At 35.1% G+C, this 21377-nt stretch overlaps 1 protein-coding gene across 2 annotated transcripts in view; it reads left to right on the forward strand.

Moving 5' to 3' along the window:
• Nucleotides 1-21377, forward strand: part of LOC136043753 (suppressor of lurcher protein 1-like) — an 840975-nt gene that overhangs the window by 396140 nt on the left and 423458 nt on the right. For both annotated transcript variants that reach the window (XM_065728675.1, XM_065728680.1), the window contains exon 5: nucleotides 18263-18338. In XM_065728675.1, the coding sequence (XP_065584747.1) occupies nucleotides 18263-18338 (76 nt within the window). The remainder of the gene's footprint in view (nucleotides 1-18262; nucleotides 18339-21377) is intronic.

The raw sequence follows: 21377 nt of genomic DNA on the forward strand, positions 1-21377 counted from the left end.
TTAGATGTTTTTTTGAAATTGATGGGCCAGGGGGGATGTTTTTGCCCTCAAATCACTTTTGACTATTAAAAAGGGAACAAGGCCTTTTCATTTTCAATCGAAAGGGCCTTTTTTGTTGTGTCTACGACAACAAATGGCCATCTAAAAATTTCAATTGGATGCATTTTGAGGAAATACAACGTGAGTGTGTGTGTGGTGGGGGGGGAGGGGGTTAACCACCCTTCACCCACTTTGAATCTTAAAAAAGGCTACAACAACGTCTGATTACCCATCCAATGAGCCCCCTCCGAAGTTTATACAACCAACTTTTCTATAAGAAATCATATATGCCCCCATGGCAAAACTTACAACCCTTGGCCTGAGAGCTGTGGAGGGGGTATCATCCTAAAAGCCATAGTTTGTGGACCTTTTAATTACGTTGAGCCAAATCAAAATTTTGATTGGATGTTTTATGGGAAATGGTGGGCGTATGAGGAAGGTTAGTTATCCTTCAATCACTTTCGACTATTAAAAACGGCACTAGCCAATTCCATTTTCAATCGAATGACCTCTTTTTGAAGTTTCTACTTTTCGACACGAAGTGCCCTGGCCTAAAAAAAATACATTGTGCCCAGATTACTCTTTACTTAGGCAGCGCTTTTGCGATGTACCTTGTATAGAGTTGTCAATATATTATGTAATTCTTTGAGACCTTCTTTCACATCTTCTTTTCCCATATCACTATCCCATTTGGTTTTCTCAAGTTCAACATTTAGTGACCTTAGATTTTCTTAACACAGGTTAACAATCGGCACATTATCTCTAATTTTCAAAAATGGCTTTGCTGAATTTGTTGATAATGATCCGACATATCACTGACGATTACTGAACCTGAGAGTAGAGATTAAGTCGAGAAAATATCGTCAATTATTGAATGAGTATGTTGAGTAACTCTTGCTGGTGTACTGATTGACAGATAGATTGTAGATCCAGACATGAGCGTCAGTAGGGCTTTGACATTACTGTTAAAAAGATGGCATAGGTTTATGTTGAAGTTGCTCATAATGATCCCGTCGTAATTCTGTGTTTCTAGCAGCTGGAGTGTTGCCAATAATATATCCATAAAAGAAGAAACAGAACCTAATGGGGGCTGGTAAATTTTTCCAATGAATTCTTTATGAAGGGAGAGACACCTCGATAAGAATGGATGCAAAACCACCCTCTACATTTTTAGTCGTTCGGCTTCTTATATAAACTGGATATTTTCTCTTTGTATCGATTGCCAATCCTTTCTCTTTAAATGGAAAAATCTTAACCCGAACCAAAATGATGACTTAAAATAAAAATCGCAAGTTAACCAAAACTTTCGGTAATTGGTCTTTTTGTAAAGCCATATATCTCCCCTCCCCGGCATTTTAAATACCGTTTGTTTTTCCAGCATTATCCTGCAGTACCTTATGACATATACAGCTTTTCTTTTCAAATGCACGATCGACTGAATTCTCAAAATTTATACAATGCAAATAAAAAATATTCACGTCTGTCTGGGACCGAGTTGCATAATGATGAAAAGATATTATTCTTATTATTTTACAACACAGGGAAGAAGCAGATTTAGGCAAAGCCTATTTGTGTAGACAAGAGGATGTCTTAACTGATCCTAGCTCCCTTTCCTTTTCCACAATAACATCCTTCAGTTTCACTTTGCATTGTATTTCTTGTTTTTTTGCCTTGTTTTAAGTCATTTTGTTTCTCTTATTTGTCTATGTGAAGGGGTTTTTCTAATTTTCCTTTTTGTCTACATCTTGTCTAATCTCATTTACCTTCCATCTCTTGGTCCCACATAAAATTTGGCGAGAAGTGGTTTAGTACACTGCTTGATCAAAATTATCTCTCTTTCCTGAACATCTGTGGGCGTTTAGGAAGTCTCAATTTTCTTTGTTACCTTTTTTGGATTCAATATATTTGAACGTGTTCCAGTTTTCCTTCATTTGCGATGAAATGTTTAAGTATGTCAATCTGGGCTATGAAGTATGTCTTCATGGAATTAAAAGCGGGATTTATCTTACTAAACTTTATCTAGAGTATTTTTTTTTTTCACGATTTGGAAAGTACAGGTTAATCATTCCTATTCCTTGAATCTGGCTAATATTAAGATAGAAGAAAACACTGATGAGTAAATGCAGAAGAAACAAACTATTTATTTAGTTCTCAGCATTTAGACTTTCTAGTTACTTTTGTAAAGCAAACTTTTAAAATAATACCAATCAATGTCCCAGCTTGGATTCAATTTTCAAGTATTATGACTATTCTGGGATACAAGTAAGGAAGCATTTTCACAAAATTTTGGAAAGAAGTCACCGTGGTATGATTACTCCACTTCCTTTTTTAGACTTTTTAGCATTAAATCGAACCAATATGAATCATCTTCAATGAACTATTTGTAATGTGGACTAAAAGTATTTTTTGTTTTAAATATCAATTTGAAGTTACCTATGAAAACTTAATAGTATGAGATTAAATCAATATTAAAAAAAAAATTAAAAAAGAGCAATATTAAAATATTAAACACAAATAGACTATTCTATAAATGAGGAAAGGGATTTTCTCCTCCTCAATATTCCACTCTTTACATTAAAGTTTAACTAGTGCTTTACTGAAAGCATTTTTGTTTGCAACAATAAGAGTTTTTTTGTTTTAGCTTTGGGGTATTTTTGAAACGTTTGAACGGAAAACATAGTGTCAAAAAGTTCGTGGTAACGAATTGTAAGTAAAAAGTTACACGGCTCAATAGTAACCAAAACTCTTAAGAAACGGAATTTTGATATCAATAAATGCAAAATTTGCTTATTATGTTGATTCCAAATATAGAAGATTCACTAAGCTTAGGATTATCCATAAAAGCCTACCAGCCTGAGGGAATTTGCCTGATTTTCAAAAAAGGGGAGAAACACCCCCGTAAAGTCAAAGAATCTTAGTGAAAATCACACCATCAGATTAACTGTATCAGAGAACCATATTGAAGTGGCTTCAAGCTCCTATCTGTAAAAACGTGGATCTTTGCATCTTTTATGAGATAAAAGATCACGGATGCGGGTTTATTTGTTTTTTTTTTCAGGAGATGATCGTATATAAGAAAATTGTCGTGGAACATTAGGACAGGGCGAATTTGAATAGAAATTAAATGTTCTAGTGCCCTTTTTAAGTGACCAAAAAGATAGCAGAGCAACTAGCCCCCTTCTCCCACCCCTTTCTTCACCAAAAACGTCTGATAAAATTTTCAAACAGCCGTTTTTGTCAGAATAGTTGTAAATCCCCCAAACTTAGCCTTTGGAAATATCATGACCAACTCACCCCATATCATGGCCAATTCTAACCAAAATTCTTTATATTTGTCTTAGTTTCTATGTGTCTACATAACTTTGAATGTGAATATGTTCCGGGGGGATCGTCTGGGGGAAAGTTTCAGCGTCTTTTGATTTCTGGGAAATAGTTTCCACGGAAGGGAAGATTTTAGTTGAAACTAGCGATTTTTTTAGAATAATGTCCCCCTCAACATTGCGTGGAATTCTCAAATTGGTACCCTTAGCCATTTATGCTATTTGGCAGATACGATGTATGTACAACCTGGATGCACTATACCATTTTCAAACAGTTCTTGGTGACGAACTGTAGTAAGAAGCGACCCGGCTCAATAGTAACCAAAACACTAAAAAACGGAATTTTGATACCAATGGCTACAAAAAAAGAATCGCATTTTAATGCTGATTTAAAATATATAAGTTTCATCAAGTTTAGTTTTACCCATCAAAAGTTGCGAGCCTGAGACAATTTGCCTTGTTTTAGAAAATAGGGGGAAACCCCCCTAAAAGTCATAGACTCTTAACGAAAATAACACTATCAGATTCAACGTATCAGAGAACTCTACTGTAGAGGTTTAAAGCCCCTATCTACAAAAATGTGGAATTTTTTATTTTTGCCAGAAGACGGATCATGGATGCGTGATTATTTGTTTGTTTGTTTTTTGTTTTTTTCCCCAGGGGTAATCGGATAAACCCAGTGGTCCTAGAATATTGCAAGAGGGCTGATTCTGACGGAAATGAAAAGTTCCAGTGCCCTTTTTAAGTTTCAAAAAAATGGAGGGCACCTAGGCCCCCCCTTGCTCATTTTTTCCCAAGGTCACTGGATAGAAATTCTTAGATAGCCATTTTATTCAGCATAGTCGAAAAACCTAATAACTATGTCTTTGGGGACGACTTACTCCCCCAGAGTCTCCGTGGGAGGGGCTACAAGTTACAAACTTTGACCAGTGCTTACTTATGGTAATGGTTATTGGGAAGTGTACAGACGTTTTCAGGGGGATTTTCTGGTTGGGGGGAGGGGTTGAGAAGAGGTAACTATGCTGGGGGAGCTTTCCATGGAGGAATTTGTGATGGGGAAAGAAAATTTCCATGCAGGGAGCGCAGGATTTTCTAGCGTAATTAAAAAAAAATTAAAAAATAAATATGAAATTTTTTTCAACTGAAAGTAAGGAGCAGCATTAAAACTTATAACGAACAGAAATTATTATACATATGAGGGGTTTACCTCGTCCTAATACCTCGCTCTTTACGCTAAAGTATTTTTAGTGATTTCAACTATTTATTCTACGGCCTTTGTGATTCAGGGATCATTCTTAGGGAATTGGGACAAAATTAAAGCTTTAGATGTAAATAGCGAGGTACTGACGGAGGGGGGGGGTTGAATCCCTCCTATACATGATAAAAACATGCAAATTCAGAAGTTCGTTACGTAAGCTAATTTGTAAGTTACGCATATCTTTTACTAATAAAAACGTTCGTAAAAAATTAAAAGTTCTAGTTGCCTTTTTAAGTAACCAAAAATTGGATGGCAACTAGGTCTCCTCCCTCGCTCCTTTTTTACGATATAATTTGCCAATAAATTTACCTCTGAAAAAAACCTTGCCTGAAGTTTAAACTCCCCATTCTCTGCCCATATTCACACTCGCATGTTTGTCCCTGGTCTATTGCACGCCAAAGAACAGCCTCAATAATTCACTTTGGATTCCAATTAAACAAAATAAAAAAGTGTTTTTTTAACTGAAGTAAGGAGCGGCATTAAAACCTAGAATGAACAGATATTACTCTGATATGAAAGCGGCTTTTCCTCCTCAATGCCCCGCTCTTTACGCTAAAGTTTGACTCTTTCTCTTAACTCTACTTTTTTAAACAGTAAACAACTTTAGCATAAAGAGTGGGGTGTGGAGGAGGAAAAGCTCCTTTCATATACAGAGTAATTTCTTTTTTAAAGTTTTAATGTCGCTCCTTACTTTCAGTTAAAAAATTTGTTTTTTTTTTTTAATTTAATATCTGAACGTTTTTTAATTAATTCATGTTTTGATTTTGGCTCTCCGCGCATAAATAATTAAAACAAAATTTGCATATTAATTTTTTGACTAAATGGTTTTCTCATAGTTTTAATCGGAAGATTTTGAGAAAAAAGCAGCAGGGGAAGAGGCCTAGTTGCCCTTTAATTTTTTGGTTACTTTAAAAGGCAACTAGAACTTTTAATTTCTTATAAACGTTTTCTTTAGTAAAAAAATTACGTAACTTAAGAATTATCTTACGTAACGAACATCTATTTTCGTATATATTTACTACATTTATGAGGGGGTTCACCCCCTCGTCAATACCTTGCTCTTTACACTAAAGCTTAAATTTTGTCCCAATTCCATTTAAGAATGACCCATTAACCTCAAGGGCCATAGAATAAATAGTTGAAATTACTGAAAATACTTTAGCGTAAAGAGCGAGGTATTACGAGGAGGTGAACCCCTTAAATGCGTAATAATTTCTGTACGTTTTAAGTTTAATTCTGCTCCTTATTTTCAGTTGAACAAACTTTCCATATTTATTTTTTCGTTGCAATTTAAATAATGCTAGAAATTCCTGTACCTCTTTCTTTGGAATTCTCTTCTCCCATGACAAATTCCTCCATGGAAAGCTCCTCCCATGTAACCCCCGTCCTTAATTCCTCCCCCAAACCAAAAAACCCCCCTGAAAACGTCTGCACACTTTCCAACAACCATTAACATATGTAAACACTGGTCAAAGTTTGTAACTTGTAGCCCCTCCACGGGGACTGTGGGGGAGTAAGTCGTCCCCAAGGACATTTCTATGAAGCTTTTCGACTATGGTAAACAAAATGGCTATCTCAGAATTTTGATCCGGGGACTTTGGGGAAAAATGAGCTTGGGAGGGTCATAGGTGCCCTCCAATTTTTTGGTCACTTAAATAGGGCACTAGAACTTTTAATTTTCGTTCGAATGAGCCCTCTTACGACATTCTAGGACGATTGAGTTGATACGATCACCCCTGGGAAAAAAAACACGCATCCGTGATCTGTCTTCTGGCAAAAAAAATGCAAAATTCCATATTTTTGTACATAGGAGCTTGAAACTTCTATGTTAGACGCTGAATCGGTTGGTGTGATTATCGTTAAGATTGTATTTCTTTTTGTGGGTGTTTGGTTACTATTGTGTCGGGTGCAGTTCGTTACCACGAACTGTTTGAAAATTAAATAACTTAAAACGAACAGAAACTACTTCGTATATGAAAGAGGCTGCTTCCTCATCAACGCTCCGCTCTTTACGCTAAAGTTTGACTCTTTCTGTTAACTCTACTTTTTAAAACAGTAAAAAACTCTAGCGTAAAGAGCGGGGCGTTGAGGAGGAAGCAGCCCCTTTCATACACAAAGTAATTTCTGTTCGTTTTAAGTTTTAATGTCGCTCCTTACTTTCAGTTAAAAAAGCTTGTATTTTTTATTTAATTTCTGAACGTTTTTGAATCAATGCATGTTTTGATTTTGGCTCTCCGCAGAGGAGTAATTAAAACGAAATTTACATTTTTTTTTTTTTTCGGCTAAATGGCTTTCTCATAATTTTGATCGAATGATTTTGAGAAAAAAAGAGCGAGGGAGGAAGCCTAGTTGCCCTACGATTTTTTGGTTAATTAAAAAGGCAACTAGAACTTTTAATTTTTTACGAATCTTTTTATTAGTAAAAGATTTACGTAACTTATAAATTAGCTTACGTAAAAAATTTTTGTATTCTCATGTTTTTATTACATATATGACTAGGATCGCCCCCTCGTCAGTACCTCGCTCTTTACACTAAAGCTTAAATTTTGTCCCGATTCATTAAGAATGACCCCTGAATCACAAAAGCCGTAGAATAAATAGTTGAAATCACTAAAAATACTTTAGCGTAAAGAGCGAGGTATTAGGAGGAGTTGAGCCCCTCATATGGGCAGTAATTTCTGTTTCTTTAAGTTTTAATGCTGCTCCTTACTTCCAGCTGAAAAAACTTTTTCCTATTTATTTTTTCATTGTTTTTTTTTACTAATGCTAGTAAATCCTGCGATCCCTTCATGGAAATTTTCTTCTCTCATCACAAGTTCTCGATGGAAAGTTCCCCCAGCATATCCCCCTCTTCTCAACCCCTCCCCCAACCAAAAAATTCCTCCTGAAAACGCCTGTACACTTCCCAATAACCATTACTATATGTAAGCACTGATCAAAGTTTGTAACTTGTTACCCCTCCCATGGGGACTGTGGGGGAGTAAGTCGTCCCCAAAGACATAGTTATAAGGTTTTTCGACTACGCTGAATAAATTGGCTATCTCAGAATTTTGATCCGTTGACTTTGTGAAAATAATTAGAGTGGGAGGGGGCCTAGATGCCCTCCAATTTTTTTGGTCACTTAAAAAGGGCACTAGAACTTTTCATTTCAGTTAAAAATAGCCCTCTCGCAACATTATAGGACAACAGGGTCGATAAGATCACCCCTGGGAAAAAAACAACAAAAAAAACAAAAAACAAAAAAACAAACAAACAAATAAACACACATCCGTGATCTGCCTTCTGGCATAAAATACAAAATTCCACATTTTTGTAGATAGGAGCTTGAAACTTCTACAGTAGGGTTCTCTGATACGCTGAATCTGATGGTGTGGTTTTCGTTAAGATTCTATGACTTTTAGGGGTTGTTTCTCTCAGACTCTTAACTTTTCAGGGCCATTTACAAGAATTGTTTGATTTGCTTTACCTTTTCTTATCGGCAGTTTCTGAGCACACAAACGAAATGCCGGACATTTGCGGAAGTGACAAATAAGAAAAAAAGTTAATCAAAGAAGCCTGTTTCGTTAATCTGACTGAAAAGGTGTAAGATATTTATTTAAATTGATTATTCAAATCCTAATCTCAATAGCAGGAGTTTGCATTTTAATCATTCAAATATCAATGAGAATACTCAACTTTGCATTCATATGATATGGTCTCTTACTAACAAATCTATGCTAGACATACTGGAAACAGGGGTGCAGCTAGAGTTTCAAGTTTGAAGGAGGAATTTAAAGAATGTGTCGACAAAATTATCCAGTATGCCAACAAATGCGGACACATAAACTGAGTTACCAAGATATAGAAGTAAATTTTCTCAGGTGTTGACACGCGGCGGTGACACCTTGGAACCTTCCCCCTCCTCACTCTACAACACCGCATATCCCCCTTAGCTGTGCCTGTGACTGGATATCATGGTTTAAACCGAAGGAACCTTGGATCTTTCACCCACAGAAGTGAACATTCATTAAAGACAAATCGTACGGCTTATTTAATTCTTTAGTTGATTTTCTAGAAGATGTACGTTCTTGAATTCACCATGCAATAAGAACATTATTGCACCAGGTGTATATTGACACCAAATATGCTTTGACTCATCTCTGCTGCTCTCTCCACCATGGTCAGACTTAGCAGGTGGCTCCACCTTCAATGACTGAACAAGCAAAATTACCTGAGGAAACCTGTTGCCATCTTCTGAACAAGTTACGCATGAAAAAAGATATATTATTGCCCGATATCCGATAATGACAGTGATCCTCATATCGGCCCGATATTATTGGTCAGTCGATATTTCGATCGGACCCTAGTTCAAAGTACACCTCCACATTCCCCAATATCCCACCTCAATGCTCTTAGCCTTTTTGGGCACACCTTTGAGGGCCTAGATGCCCTCCAATTTTTTTGGTCACTTAAAAAGGGCACTAGAACTTTTCATTTCCGTTAAAAATAGCCCTCTCGCAACATTATAGGATAACAGGGTCGATAAGATCACCCCTGGGAAAAAAACAACAAAAAAAACAAAAAACAAAAAAACAAATAAACACACATCCGTGATCTGCCTTCTGGCAAAAAATGCAAAATTCCACATTTTTGTAGATAGGAGCTTGAAACTTCTACAAAGGGTTCTCTGATATGCTTAATCTGATGGTGTGATTTTCGTTAAGATTCTATGACTTTTGGGGGTTATTTTCCCCTATTTTCTAAAATAAGACAAATTTTCTCAGGCTCGTAAGTTTTGATGGGTAAGACTAAACTTGATTAAACTTATATATTTAAAATCAGTATTAAAATGCAATTCTTTTGATGTACCTATTGATATCAAAATTCCATGTTTTAGAGTTTTGGTTACTATTCAGCCGGGTTGCTCCTTACTACAGTTCATTACCACGAACTGTTGGATTAAATAAAAAGAACAAGTTTTTTAACTGAAAGTAAGGAGCTACATTAAAACTTAAAACAAATAGAAATTACTCCGTATATGAAAGGGGCTGTTCCCTCCTCAACGCCTCGCTCTTTACGCTAAAGTTTGACTCTTTCTCTCAACTCTACTTTTTAAAACAGTAAAAACTTTAGTGTAAAGAGCGGGGCGTCGTGGAGGGAACAGCCCCTTTCATATACGGAGTGATTTCTGTCCGTTTTAAGTTTTAATGTCGCTCCTTACTTTCAGTTAAAAAAACTTTTTTTTTATTTAATTTCTGAATGTTTTTGAATTAATGCATGTTTTGATTTTGGTTCCCCGCACATAAATAACTAAAACAAAATTTGCATATTAATTTAATTCTTGGCTAAATGGCTTTCTCATAGTTTTGATAGGACGATTTTAAGAAAAAAGGAGCGAGGGAGTAGGCCTAGTTACCCTCCAATTTTTTGGTTACTTAAAAAGGCAACGAGAACTTTTAATTTTTTACGAGTGTTTTTATTAGTAAAAATATACGTAACTTAAGAATTAACTTACGTAACGAACTTCTATATTCGTTTGTTTTCATTACGTATATGAGGGGGTTCACCCCTTCGTCAATACCTCGCTCTTTACACTAAAGCTTGAATTGTGTCCCAATTCCTTAGGAATGACCCTTGAATCACAAAGGCCGTAGAATAAATAGTTGAAATCAATAAAATTACTTTAGAGTAAAGAGCGAGGTATTAGGAGGAGGTGAACCCCTCATATGCGTAATAATTTCTGTTCGTTTTAAGTTTTATTGCTGCTCCTTACTTTCAGTTGAAAAAAACTTTTTCATATTTGTTTTTTCATTGTTTTTTTAAAAATTGCTAAGAAATCCTGCACCCTCTTCATGGAAAATTCTTTTCCCCCATGATAGATTCCTCCATGGGAAGTTCCCCTCACATAACCCCCTCTCCTCAACCCCTCCCCCTACCAAAAAAATTTCTCCGAAAGTGTCTGTACACTTCCCAATAGTAGTAAAGTAGTAAAGTAAGACGGTACTAGACCCTTAAGGTCCAAACCGGCGGTGCTGATCTCTGTTTCATAGCCCTTCAGCCAGGTATTTCAATGGGGTGTTGGGGGCCAACCATCCTGTGCTTTCGCACACCCTTCCTGCTCACCTTCCCCAGATTTCTCCAGGTACCCGTTTAGAGCTGGTTCGACTCTGGCTGAGCTTACAGAGTCACGCCACTGACCCCCGTCCCAGACTAAATAACTGGTCACAACTGGGATTGAACCCGTGCCCCTTAGACAGAGGATTCCCACGCCAGCACGCCAACCACTCAGCCGGGACGGCACTTCCCAATATCATTAATATATGCAAACACTGGTCAAAGTTTGTAACTTGCAACCCCTCCCACGGGGACTGTGGGAGGGTAGGTCGTCCCCAAAGGCATAGTTATTAGAATTTAGGACTATGCTGAAAAAATTGCTATCTGAGACTTTTGATCCTGTGACTTTGGAAAAAAATGAGCGTGGGAGGGGGCCTAGGTGCCTCCCAATTTTTCTGGTTACTTAAAAAGGGCTTAGAACTTTTCATTTCCATTAGAATGGGCCCTCTTGCGACATTCTAGGACCACTGGGTCGGTACGATCACCCCTGGGGAAAAAAGAACAAAAAACAAAAAAACAAATAAATACGCTGACTCTGATCATCTGATGCTCTGAATCTGAATCTGATACGCTGAATCTGATGGTGTGAATTTCGTTAAGATTTTATGACTTTTAAGGGGTGTTTCCTCCTATTTTCTAAAATAAGAAAAATTTTCTCAGGCTCGTAACTTTTGATGGGTACGACTAAACTTTACGAAACTAATGTATTTAAAATCAGCATTAAAATGCGATTCTTTTGATGTAAATATTAGTATCAAAATTCCGTTTTTTCGAGTTTCTGTTACTATTGAGCCTGGTCGCTCCTTACTACAGTTCGTTACTACGAACTGTTTGATGTCTGTCTTTCATCTTGAAAAATAAAAACTAGGTGAATTTTCTTTTTTGCCTTAAAAGATAAACAAAAAATAGATGTTTATTTGAAACATGATGAGAATTTGAAGATATATGAGGTATTTGTAGCTTGGTTCAGTACACACATCTTGGCGAAATCATTTTCTTTTCTTATTTTTACCTTACCAAGTTTCTTTTTAAAATGAACAACATGGTATTTTACTAGTTAAAAGAAAAAGTATTTAAAATAATTCAGAATCTTAAAATGAGGACAAAATAAAGGGATACGTCATCGAAGCCCATTGCCCACACTCTCTGATTTCTGAGCACTGACAGGGAAAGGTTAATGATACCTCACTGTTTTTAAGGATTTTGTGTAATTCATATCATTTTTGCTATTTTTACGAATAATTTTCAACCACATATTTGCAACAACCCTGTTCCTCCCGTAATCCACACCCGAGTGAATAGTTTCAGAAAAAAAGTTGTTGTGACAGAATAGGACCATTTAATATTTTAAATACGAATTTCAAAGTTTTCTTGAAAGGACATAAATACTTTTTCAAATTGTCTCACTGAAAAATAAGTACGCCAAGTTGGAAAAGTTGTGGCCCAATTATAACCTTACTCTAATATGAAGATTTTTCCTTTAGCCATAAGCAAAAAGCTTCTAATTAAAGTTGATAAGTTTTCAAAGTTCGCTTTTAGTCAGTTTCTTGAAGTCGAACACGATTTAAACAAAGTGTTTTTGTGGACTAGAGGGAAGGAAATGTCTAACTTAGAGACTTGAAGCACTTTCCAGAACACAAGTTTTGATGGAATAGTAGGGGAAAACTTTCATCGTCTACCTAATGGATCATAATGCCCAATAGACCTTGAGTTATAAACATAAAGTTTTGTACATACCGCTATCTTCAAAAAACCATGCTAACAATAAAAAAGAGTGAAGGTTCCGGACTAGAAATATTAGATGGTTTTGTAATAATTTACGAAGCTTGGAGGAAGTCTTTTCGTTTTTGTTTATCGCAAAGACAAAAAAATGTCGAAATGTGGAAAAAATTCCTTGTAGTGTGTAAGTTTCTACTGTTTTCATTAAAATTGCAGTACCAGTTTATTCTTCTTTCCTCCCTCTCTCCCCCCGACTCTTTACGATAAAGCTTGACTTATGTTTTACTGAAATCATTTTGACTGCAATAAGCACAGCCAGTTGGTTAATGGAAGTGTTTTACTTACCACTTACACTTCGAAATATTTAAATTGGTTTAAAGCAAATGCACATGAATAAGACCTTCTTGAAGCATTACGAAAAATACAATTATCACATTCCCAAATATTTTGCACAGGGAATGGGAAAGAAGGGGGTGTAGACCCCCTTATATATAAATTTTGCTACAAAACCATTTTGCCATTGATTGAAGCTTCATTACGAAAAGTACCACCAAAAGTGTCTTTGGAAAAAATGCCATCGTTTTTTTGTCATCAGACAAAGTCTAATTTTTTTTTCTGTCACTGCAAAATTTGTCATCGACATTATATGCCATCGGCCAAAGCGCCTTTTTTTCTGTTATCGCAAAAAGCGTGGTCTCTTTATTTTCTGTAATCAATTAAAGAACCATATTTCTCCCCCCAACCCCCTTCAAAAAGTCCTATCACTTTTTATACTATTTAATTGTCAGTTGCTAATTTTTCCAATAATAGCCATGGCTACCAGGGATGATTGAATCCATAAGAGATTGCAACATTCACGAAAAAACAATTTATACATAACATTGTTTGCCTTTTTTTCCAATGATAGAACCCGATTGCACCCAGTATGAATAAAGCCCTAGAGCATTATAAGGAGGCACAAATTTAAAGACAGTCCCATTTTCGGGTCCTTTAACCCACTTTTGTGAAAGTATGCAAATTTTCATGCATAAAAGCTTGTGGTGAGCACATTTGAAAGTACTAAATCTGGTTATATTATGAATCAGCCCAAATAGAAGATTCTGTTTTTGCAGATTTTGTCATTCAACCTTTGCTTTCTGTTTTTGGCTTCTCAAATAGTTCGCAGTATCGAAATGTAAGTAAAAAGCGACTCAGCCAAGAGTAACCGAAACTCTAAAAAACTAAATTTCGTCAATAATATTGACTATTTATTACTGATTAAATTTTAAAAAACAAGATTTTTGGACTGAAAAAAGGAGCAGCATTAAAACTTATATCAAACAGAAATTATTACGTATATAAGGGGGTTCAACCCCTCGTCAATACCTCGCTCTTTATGTGTAAGTTCAATTTTTTTTCAATTCTTTTGATATTTGATAATGACCCCTGAATCACAACGGCCGTTTGATTAGAATAAATAGCTCTTTCGAAAAAGCACTAAGAAAAACTTTTAGCGTAAAAAGCGAGGTATTGACGAGGGGACGAACGCCCTCATATACGCAATAGTTTCTGTTCGTTTTAAGTTTTAATGTTGCTTCTTACTTTCAGTCGAAAAAACTTGTTTTTTAACTTAATTTCTGATCGTCTTTTAAATTTTGCTGCGATGTCTAGCCTCCCCTTCGTGAAAATCTCTCTTCCCCCATGAAAAATTCCTCCATAGAAAGGTCCTCCCAAGTAACCCTCTCCTCCCGACACCCAGTAGAAAAAGTCCCCCTGAAAACGTCTGTATAATTCCCGATAACCAATACTATATGTAAACAGTGGGCAAAGTTCATAAGATACAGCCCATCCCTCAGGGACTGTTGGGGATTAATTCGTCCTAAAAAGCATAGTTATTAGATTTTTTGACAATACTGAACAAAATGGCTGTCTCAAAATTTGATATGGTAACTTTGACAAAAATGAGCGTGAGAGGGGGCCTAGTTACTCTCCAATTTTTTGGTAATTTGAAAAGGGCACTAGAGCTTTTAATTTTAGTTCGAATGAGCCCTCTCGCAACATTCTAGGACCACTGGGTCTAAACGATCACCCCTGAGAAAAAAAAACAAATAAAGAGGCATCCGTGATCTTTCTTCTGGCAAAAAATACAAAGCTCCACATTTTTGCATATACGAACTTGAAACTTCTGTAGTAAGATCCTCTGATACGCTGAATCTGATGGTGTGATTTTCATTCAAGTTCTGTGAGTTTTAGGGGATATTTTTCCCATTTTTTGAAAATACGGCAAATTTTTTCAGGCTCATAACTTTTGATAGATAAAATTACACTTGATAACAATTATATATTTGAAGTCCGCATAAAAATCAAATTCTTTTGATGTATCTGTTAATTTCAAAAATTGAGGTGGGTCCCACCTTACTTACTGTTCGTCGGCACGAACTGTTTTATTCTAAATATATAAAATTCATAAAAGTTTAATGATACCCATTAGAAGTTGCGAGCCTGAGAAAATTTGCCTGATTTTCGAAACATCCCCCAAAAGCCAATGGACCTTATTGAAAATTGCAACATCAGATTCAAAGTATCAGAGTACCCTATAGTAGAGTTTTCAAGCTCCCATGCTCATAAACGTTAAATTTTGTATTTTTGACCAGAAGAAAGATGCGTGTTTATTTATTTAAATGTTTTTCTTCCCAGGGGTTATCGTATCAAATCAATAGTCCTAGAATATTAGGAGAGGGCTTCTTTGGACGAAAAATAAAAGTTCCAGTGCCCTTTTCAAGTGACCAAAAGAATTGGAGGGTAACTTCCACGGCCTTTTCCCCCCAAAGTCGTCTCGTCAAAATTTTGAGATAGCCATTTCGTTCATTATAGTTGAAAGGTCCGATAACTATGTGTTGGGGTTGACATGGTCCCCCTGAGCCCCCGAACATGCTACAGGGGAATCGCCCGGGGGAAATTTTTGAGTTGGTATTTTCTGGTAATTTTTACGTGGGGGTGATTTCCTACGGGAGAAACTCTCCATGGGTAAATTTTCCGCGGGAGTAACTTTCCATTAGAAAGGGGGATTTCCGGTAAATATTTCCATGGAGGGAAAATCCTGTCACGACCTGAAAAAAACAATCTGAAATTAAATAAAAAAAAGTCTTTCTTCAAATGAAAGTATGTTAAGGAGTATTTTTCAGGTTGAATCGTAAGCAAGCAATTTTCTGGGGGAGAATTTAGCAAGGATAGAACTATCGGGGGATAATTTCCCAGGGGAAGAATTTCACATAGGAGGAGCTTTCTATGGAGGAATTTTTCGTGGCAAGGGATTTTCCACGGAGGGAGTGGATTTCCTAATATTGTTTGAAAAACGATCAGAAATTAAATTTAAAAAAAAGATTTTTCTGCTCAAAGTAAGGAGCAACATTAAAACTTAAAACGAACAGAAATTATTCCGGATATAAGGGGTACTGACCCATCTTAAATACCCCACTATTTACGATAAAGTTTAAATTTAAAATTAAAAACGATTTTTTTAAGATGTATGCGATAAAGGCGTTCTTAAGTAACTCATTGCCGCAGTTGAATAGGTCTTGAGACATAGATTCTATAGGTCATGGCTGTTCATCATATTTATGTCAGAGCTTGTATACTTTGTGGTTCCCGTTGTGCCCAAAATGAAAAAGTTTATCTCAGATTTTTAACCTTAGAGGAGAGAGTAAATAAGGCTAATAGAACCGAAGAAAAATGGAAAGAAAAAAAAATCAATTTTTTGGCATAATTTTAGTATATAACACATAACTTTATGGTGTATATTTGTTCTAATGACTAGTCGAGTCCTCCTGGAAGCAAATAAACTTCTACAAAATCTATCAATAGATTTAACTCTATGTGATGAATCTATTTTATATTTCAACTCGATCGAAGAACAAAACAAGATGTGATTCACTCCTTCGTCATGGATAGGACAATATCAAATTTAGACTATGGAAAGATCTTCCAGAACATAGTTCCTATGAAGTAATGGAACAGCTTTTATTGTCGTCTTAATGGACCATCAATGTCAACAGATCTTGAGACATAATCATAAGTTTACTATTTACTGCCGTCTTCAGGACACCACACTGGTACCATTAATAGTGATGATAAAAGAAGGCGGTAAAAGTTAAAAAGATAACTTAATATGTTTGTATTACTAAGCCAAATGTTTTGGAAGATACGGTGAGTAGCCGACTTTTAGAAATCACGACAACCTCTGGAAGATATTCATCTAGTCTACCGCGAAAAGTAGAACATACGAGCATCAAATTAGTGCTGAATAATTTCAAGTAACTATTCTTAAGCTCTAATTACTTGAAATCCACGATTTAAAGTTATTTTAATATGATTTAGTGTTCTTTCTCCGTACAACAAATAACTTAAATTACGGAATAGTCAGGGAATGGAACGGATGAAACGGTCTCTCAGTCTGAAAAAAACGGTCATAGACTGTAACTATAGAGCATACTAGATTGGAATATCATTTTTAATAGAATATAATGATAAACAATAAAAGAATGATTTACGTCAGCGAGAAAACAGAAAAAAAAATCCGTAATAAAATTTTTCCAATCAAAACAGCTGCTCTGACTTACTGAGTGATAATTTTTGTAGTGCGCCGGAATTCACGATAAGCTGCAAAATAATGCAACTTTTATTTCAAGGATTGCAGCTTATGGCATTCCGATTATTTACTCGTACTCTTTTTACTCGTACTCTTTTTTACTCTTTTTACACATTACTCTTTTTGTGTGACTCATTTTCCTTTTTTTTCTTGTTTCAGGAGCTAGTTGAAATGTGTTGACTCGCCCTTTATTGCTTCTTGTTTTTTTTTCCTATTTTTTAAAACCTCACTAAAATGAAGCTTATATCGGCAAAACATTTTATTTTTCTGTGGTGTACCTTAGGTGTATTTTTCTTACGTGAAAAGTGAGTTAAATAATTGCCAAGTATTTATTAATAATTGCCAAGCCTTTATTCAGTATAGAATTACATCGAGGGCTGTTTTGTCAAAAGTTATAAATAAGGCAGTGAAAGATGAAAAGTTGAGAATTCCATGTCTGAGCCACATACAGAGTAATCTTTTTTCTGTAATTACTGATGGGTAATTGACTACATCTCTGGACAGTTTTGAAGTATAACCTTAGCCACGGTTCATGTTTGTTCTTTTTGCCGTGATGCGTTTTCCAGTGCAGGAACACTTGATTATATATTCCACTAGAGTAAAGATTTATTGATATGCTGCACATTAACTGTGCAAACAATAATTTATGATGACCATCAGGGGAAACAATTTTCGAAATTCTAGTGGAGGACAAGGATTTATTTTTATATTTTTTTAAATTAAAAAATAAATTAGATATCTTTTTTTTAATCTAGGGGGCATTTATAATTTTCAAAATGTTTTTAATAGTAAAAAAGAAGGCACGCAATTCAAGTTTTGGGAGGGTGCCAACTTCTTCGCCTCTTGTCTACCTAACTGTCACCCTTGTTGGCCATCATAAAATGTTCTCATAAAAACACTATCAGAGCAGGCTAAAATGTTTCAAATCTCGAAAGAAACAGGCAATAAATATAGTGAAAGAATTCACTAAGTTAGTTGAACTATTTTGTTTATGCAATTTTCGTTCTGGTACACGACTATTGTATATAAAGTACACATTAAGTATAGAGTTTTTTTTGTCAGTACTTTTTTTTGGCAGTATCAGAAAGCTGGTGAGCCAATTTCTGGTTTAAACCACCCCTGAGGGAGTCACTCCTAAAACAGAATGAAAAATAATGTTTATTGCATTCTAAATAGTTTTAATTCAGATCACTTTTTATATTACAGGAAGATTCTGGAAAAAGTTCTAAAAACGAAACCAAGAGGACAGGATTTACTGGGACTTTTCGCTTTATTCCCAAAGGTATGACACTCACTTAGTTCTTACTTCAGTTAACTAACAGAAATGATTACAGACAAAAAGCAAAGGAAAGATGAAAACTTTAAAAGAATAAAGGTAATTGTAAAAAAGGATAATAGTTAGATAAGCAGAGCAAAAATTCAGAGAAAATGGCAGACGAAAACTCAGAAAAAATAACATCAAATCTGGCAGTTGTGTAACTACTGCTAGTAAACACTAACGTATTTTTATGAACCCTTTTACTTCCTACAACACAGAAATAATAGAATAAGTACTTTTATCTTAAAAAAAAACAATAGTTATTGCAGGTAAACGGGGAGTTTCTTAACTCTTTGAAGTTTAACTCTTAAAGTTTGGAAATAATCGAATAATTATTTTTTTTTTCTTTAATAAGCATACCTAAGTTATTTATTATCCACAACTCCTTCCCAGAAATACTCCTTCCTCCCAAAAAGAAATTGCTGAATTCCTTAACAAAAATGAATATTTGAGTATTCAGGAACCCTGAAGTGCTAAAAACAAGGGCATTTTGTTCCCCACCTATCCCCTCCGTATTCATGTGAGGTCTCTATGAAAATTACAGAATTTGAATCCTTAAACTTATACATCTAACGTCTTCAAAAACTCAAGCACTAATTACAAAAAAAAAAATGCTTCGTTTCTAACCAAAATATTTATTCATTCAAATTTTTTATAACGAACGACTTTCTGTTGAATTGAACTCGTTAGTATACGGTTACTAACTTTAAACTTCATGGAAGGCCCGGATAAGCCAGAATAAATCAAATATATCTCTAATTTAGTTTTGTATTTTGTAATAAATCAACGTTATTATTATAGTATATAATTTTCCATTCCTTTGTTTTCTCTATATTCTACACCACATATTGTTTCACTCAACATCATAAAACGCACTTAATATAAATCTTTTTACCAACACACAAAAGTTTACAGAATCAAACAGTTCGTGGTAACGAACTGTAGTAAGGAGCGACCCGGCTCAATAGTAACCAAAACTCAAAGAACGGAATTCTTATAACAATAGCTACATCAAAAGAATCGCATTTTAATTGTGGTTGTAAATATGTAAGTTTCATTAAGTTTAAAATTACCCATCAAAAGTTACGAGCTTGAGAAAATTTGCCGTATTTTAGAGAATAGGGGGAAACACCTATTAAAAGTCATAGAATCTTAACGAAAATCACACCATCAAATTCAGCGTATCAAATTCCAAATGTGGAATTTGGCTTTTTTTTGCCACAAGATAGATCACGGATGCGTGTTTATTTGTTTGGTTTTTTGTTTGTTTTTTTTTTTTAGTTTTTTTTTCCAGGGTTGATCGTATCGACTCAGTGGTCCTAAAATGTCGTGAGAGGGCTCATTCTAACGGAAATTAAAGGTTCTAGTGCCCTTTTTAAGTGACTGCATGGGGACGTGGAGCCCCCTCCCACACTCAATTTTTTCCCAAAGTCACCGGATCAAAATTCTGAGATTGCCATTTTATTCAGCGTAATCGAAAAACCTAATAACTATGTCTTTGGGGACGACTTACTCCCCCACAGTACCCGTGGGAGGGGCTGCAAGTTACAAACTCTAACCAGTGTTTACATATAGTAATGGTTATTAGGTAGTGTACAGACGCTTTCAGGGGGATTTTTCTGGTTGTGGGGAGGGGGTTTTTCGGGGGGAACTTTCCATGGAGCAATTTGTAATGGGGGAAGACAATTTCTATAAAGGGGCGCAGGATTTTTTAGCATTTTTCTTAAAGAACAATGGAAAAGTAAATATGAAAAGTATTTTCAACTTAAAGTAAAGAGTAGCCTTAAAACTTAAAACGAACAGAAATTATTACGCATATGAGGGGCTCACCTCCTCCTAATACCTTGCTCTTTACGCTAAAGTAATTTTATTAATTTTAATTATTTATTTTACGGTCTTTGTGATTCAGGGGTTGCATTCTTAAGGAATTAGGACAAAATTTAAGCTTTTGTAAAGAGCGAGGTATTAACGAGAGGGTGAACCTCCTCATATACGTCATAAAAACATTCGAATTTAGAAGTTTGTTACGTAAGTTAATTTGTAAGTTACGTATATTTTTACTTATAAAAACGCTCTTAGAAAATTAAAAGTTCTAGTTGCCTTTTTAAATAACCAAAAATTAGAGGTTAACTAGGCCTACTCTCACTCTCTTTTTTTCTCAAAATAGTCCGACCAAAACTATGAAAAAGCCATTTAGTCATAAAAATAAATTAATATGCAAATTTCCTTTTAATTATTCATGTGCCGAGAGCCAAACTCAAAACAAGCATTAACTCAAAAACGTTCAAAAATTAAATTGAAAAAAAAAATAAGTTTTTTTTTAACTGAAAGCAAGGAGCGATATTAAAACTTAAAACGAACAGAAATTACTACCTATATGAAAGGGGATGTTCCCGCTTCACTGCCCCGCTCTTTACGCTAAAGTTTTTTTTATTGTTTTAAAAAGTAGAAGAGAGAGAAAGAGTCAAACTTTTGCGTAAAGAGTGGAGAGTTGAGGGGAGAACAGCTTCTTTCATATACGGAGTAATTTCTGTTCGTTTTAAGTTTTAATATCGCTCCTTGCTTTCAGTTAAAAAAAGACTTGTTTTTTTTTATTTAATAGAGCTAAAGAACGAAAGAGCAAAGACAATCACACCCTGTATGACAATTCAATATTACGATGATCTTTAAATATATTATACTAGTTTTTTATTCTGTCCTTACACTAAGGAAAAAAATGGCAAAACACAATTTTCAACGGGCGACTCTTACTAGGTGTCTCCATACCAAAATATTTAACATTTAAAAAAAAAGAATAACAGTTAACCGCGAGAAAGAGAAAACCGTCAAAGAAAAAATCAAAAAATTATATTCAAATAATTTCATAAAATTATCAATACAATAAAATAAATGACTTACACCCAAAAAGAAAAATTAAGATTAAAAGAATTAAAAAGTTAAAAAGATTTCTCATGCATGTCAAGTCTTTGTCAACAAAACCTTAGAGCGTCTTCGGAAAAACGT

Source organism: Artemia franciscana, chromosome 2 (genome assembly GCF_032884065.1).
Source record: "Artemia franciscana chromosome 2, ASM3288406v1, whole genome shotgun sequence".
Classification (NCBI taxonomy): domain Eukaryota; kingdom Metazoa; phylum Arthropoda; class Branchiopoda; order Anostraca; family Artemiidae; genus Artemia; species Artemia franciscana.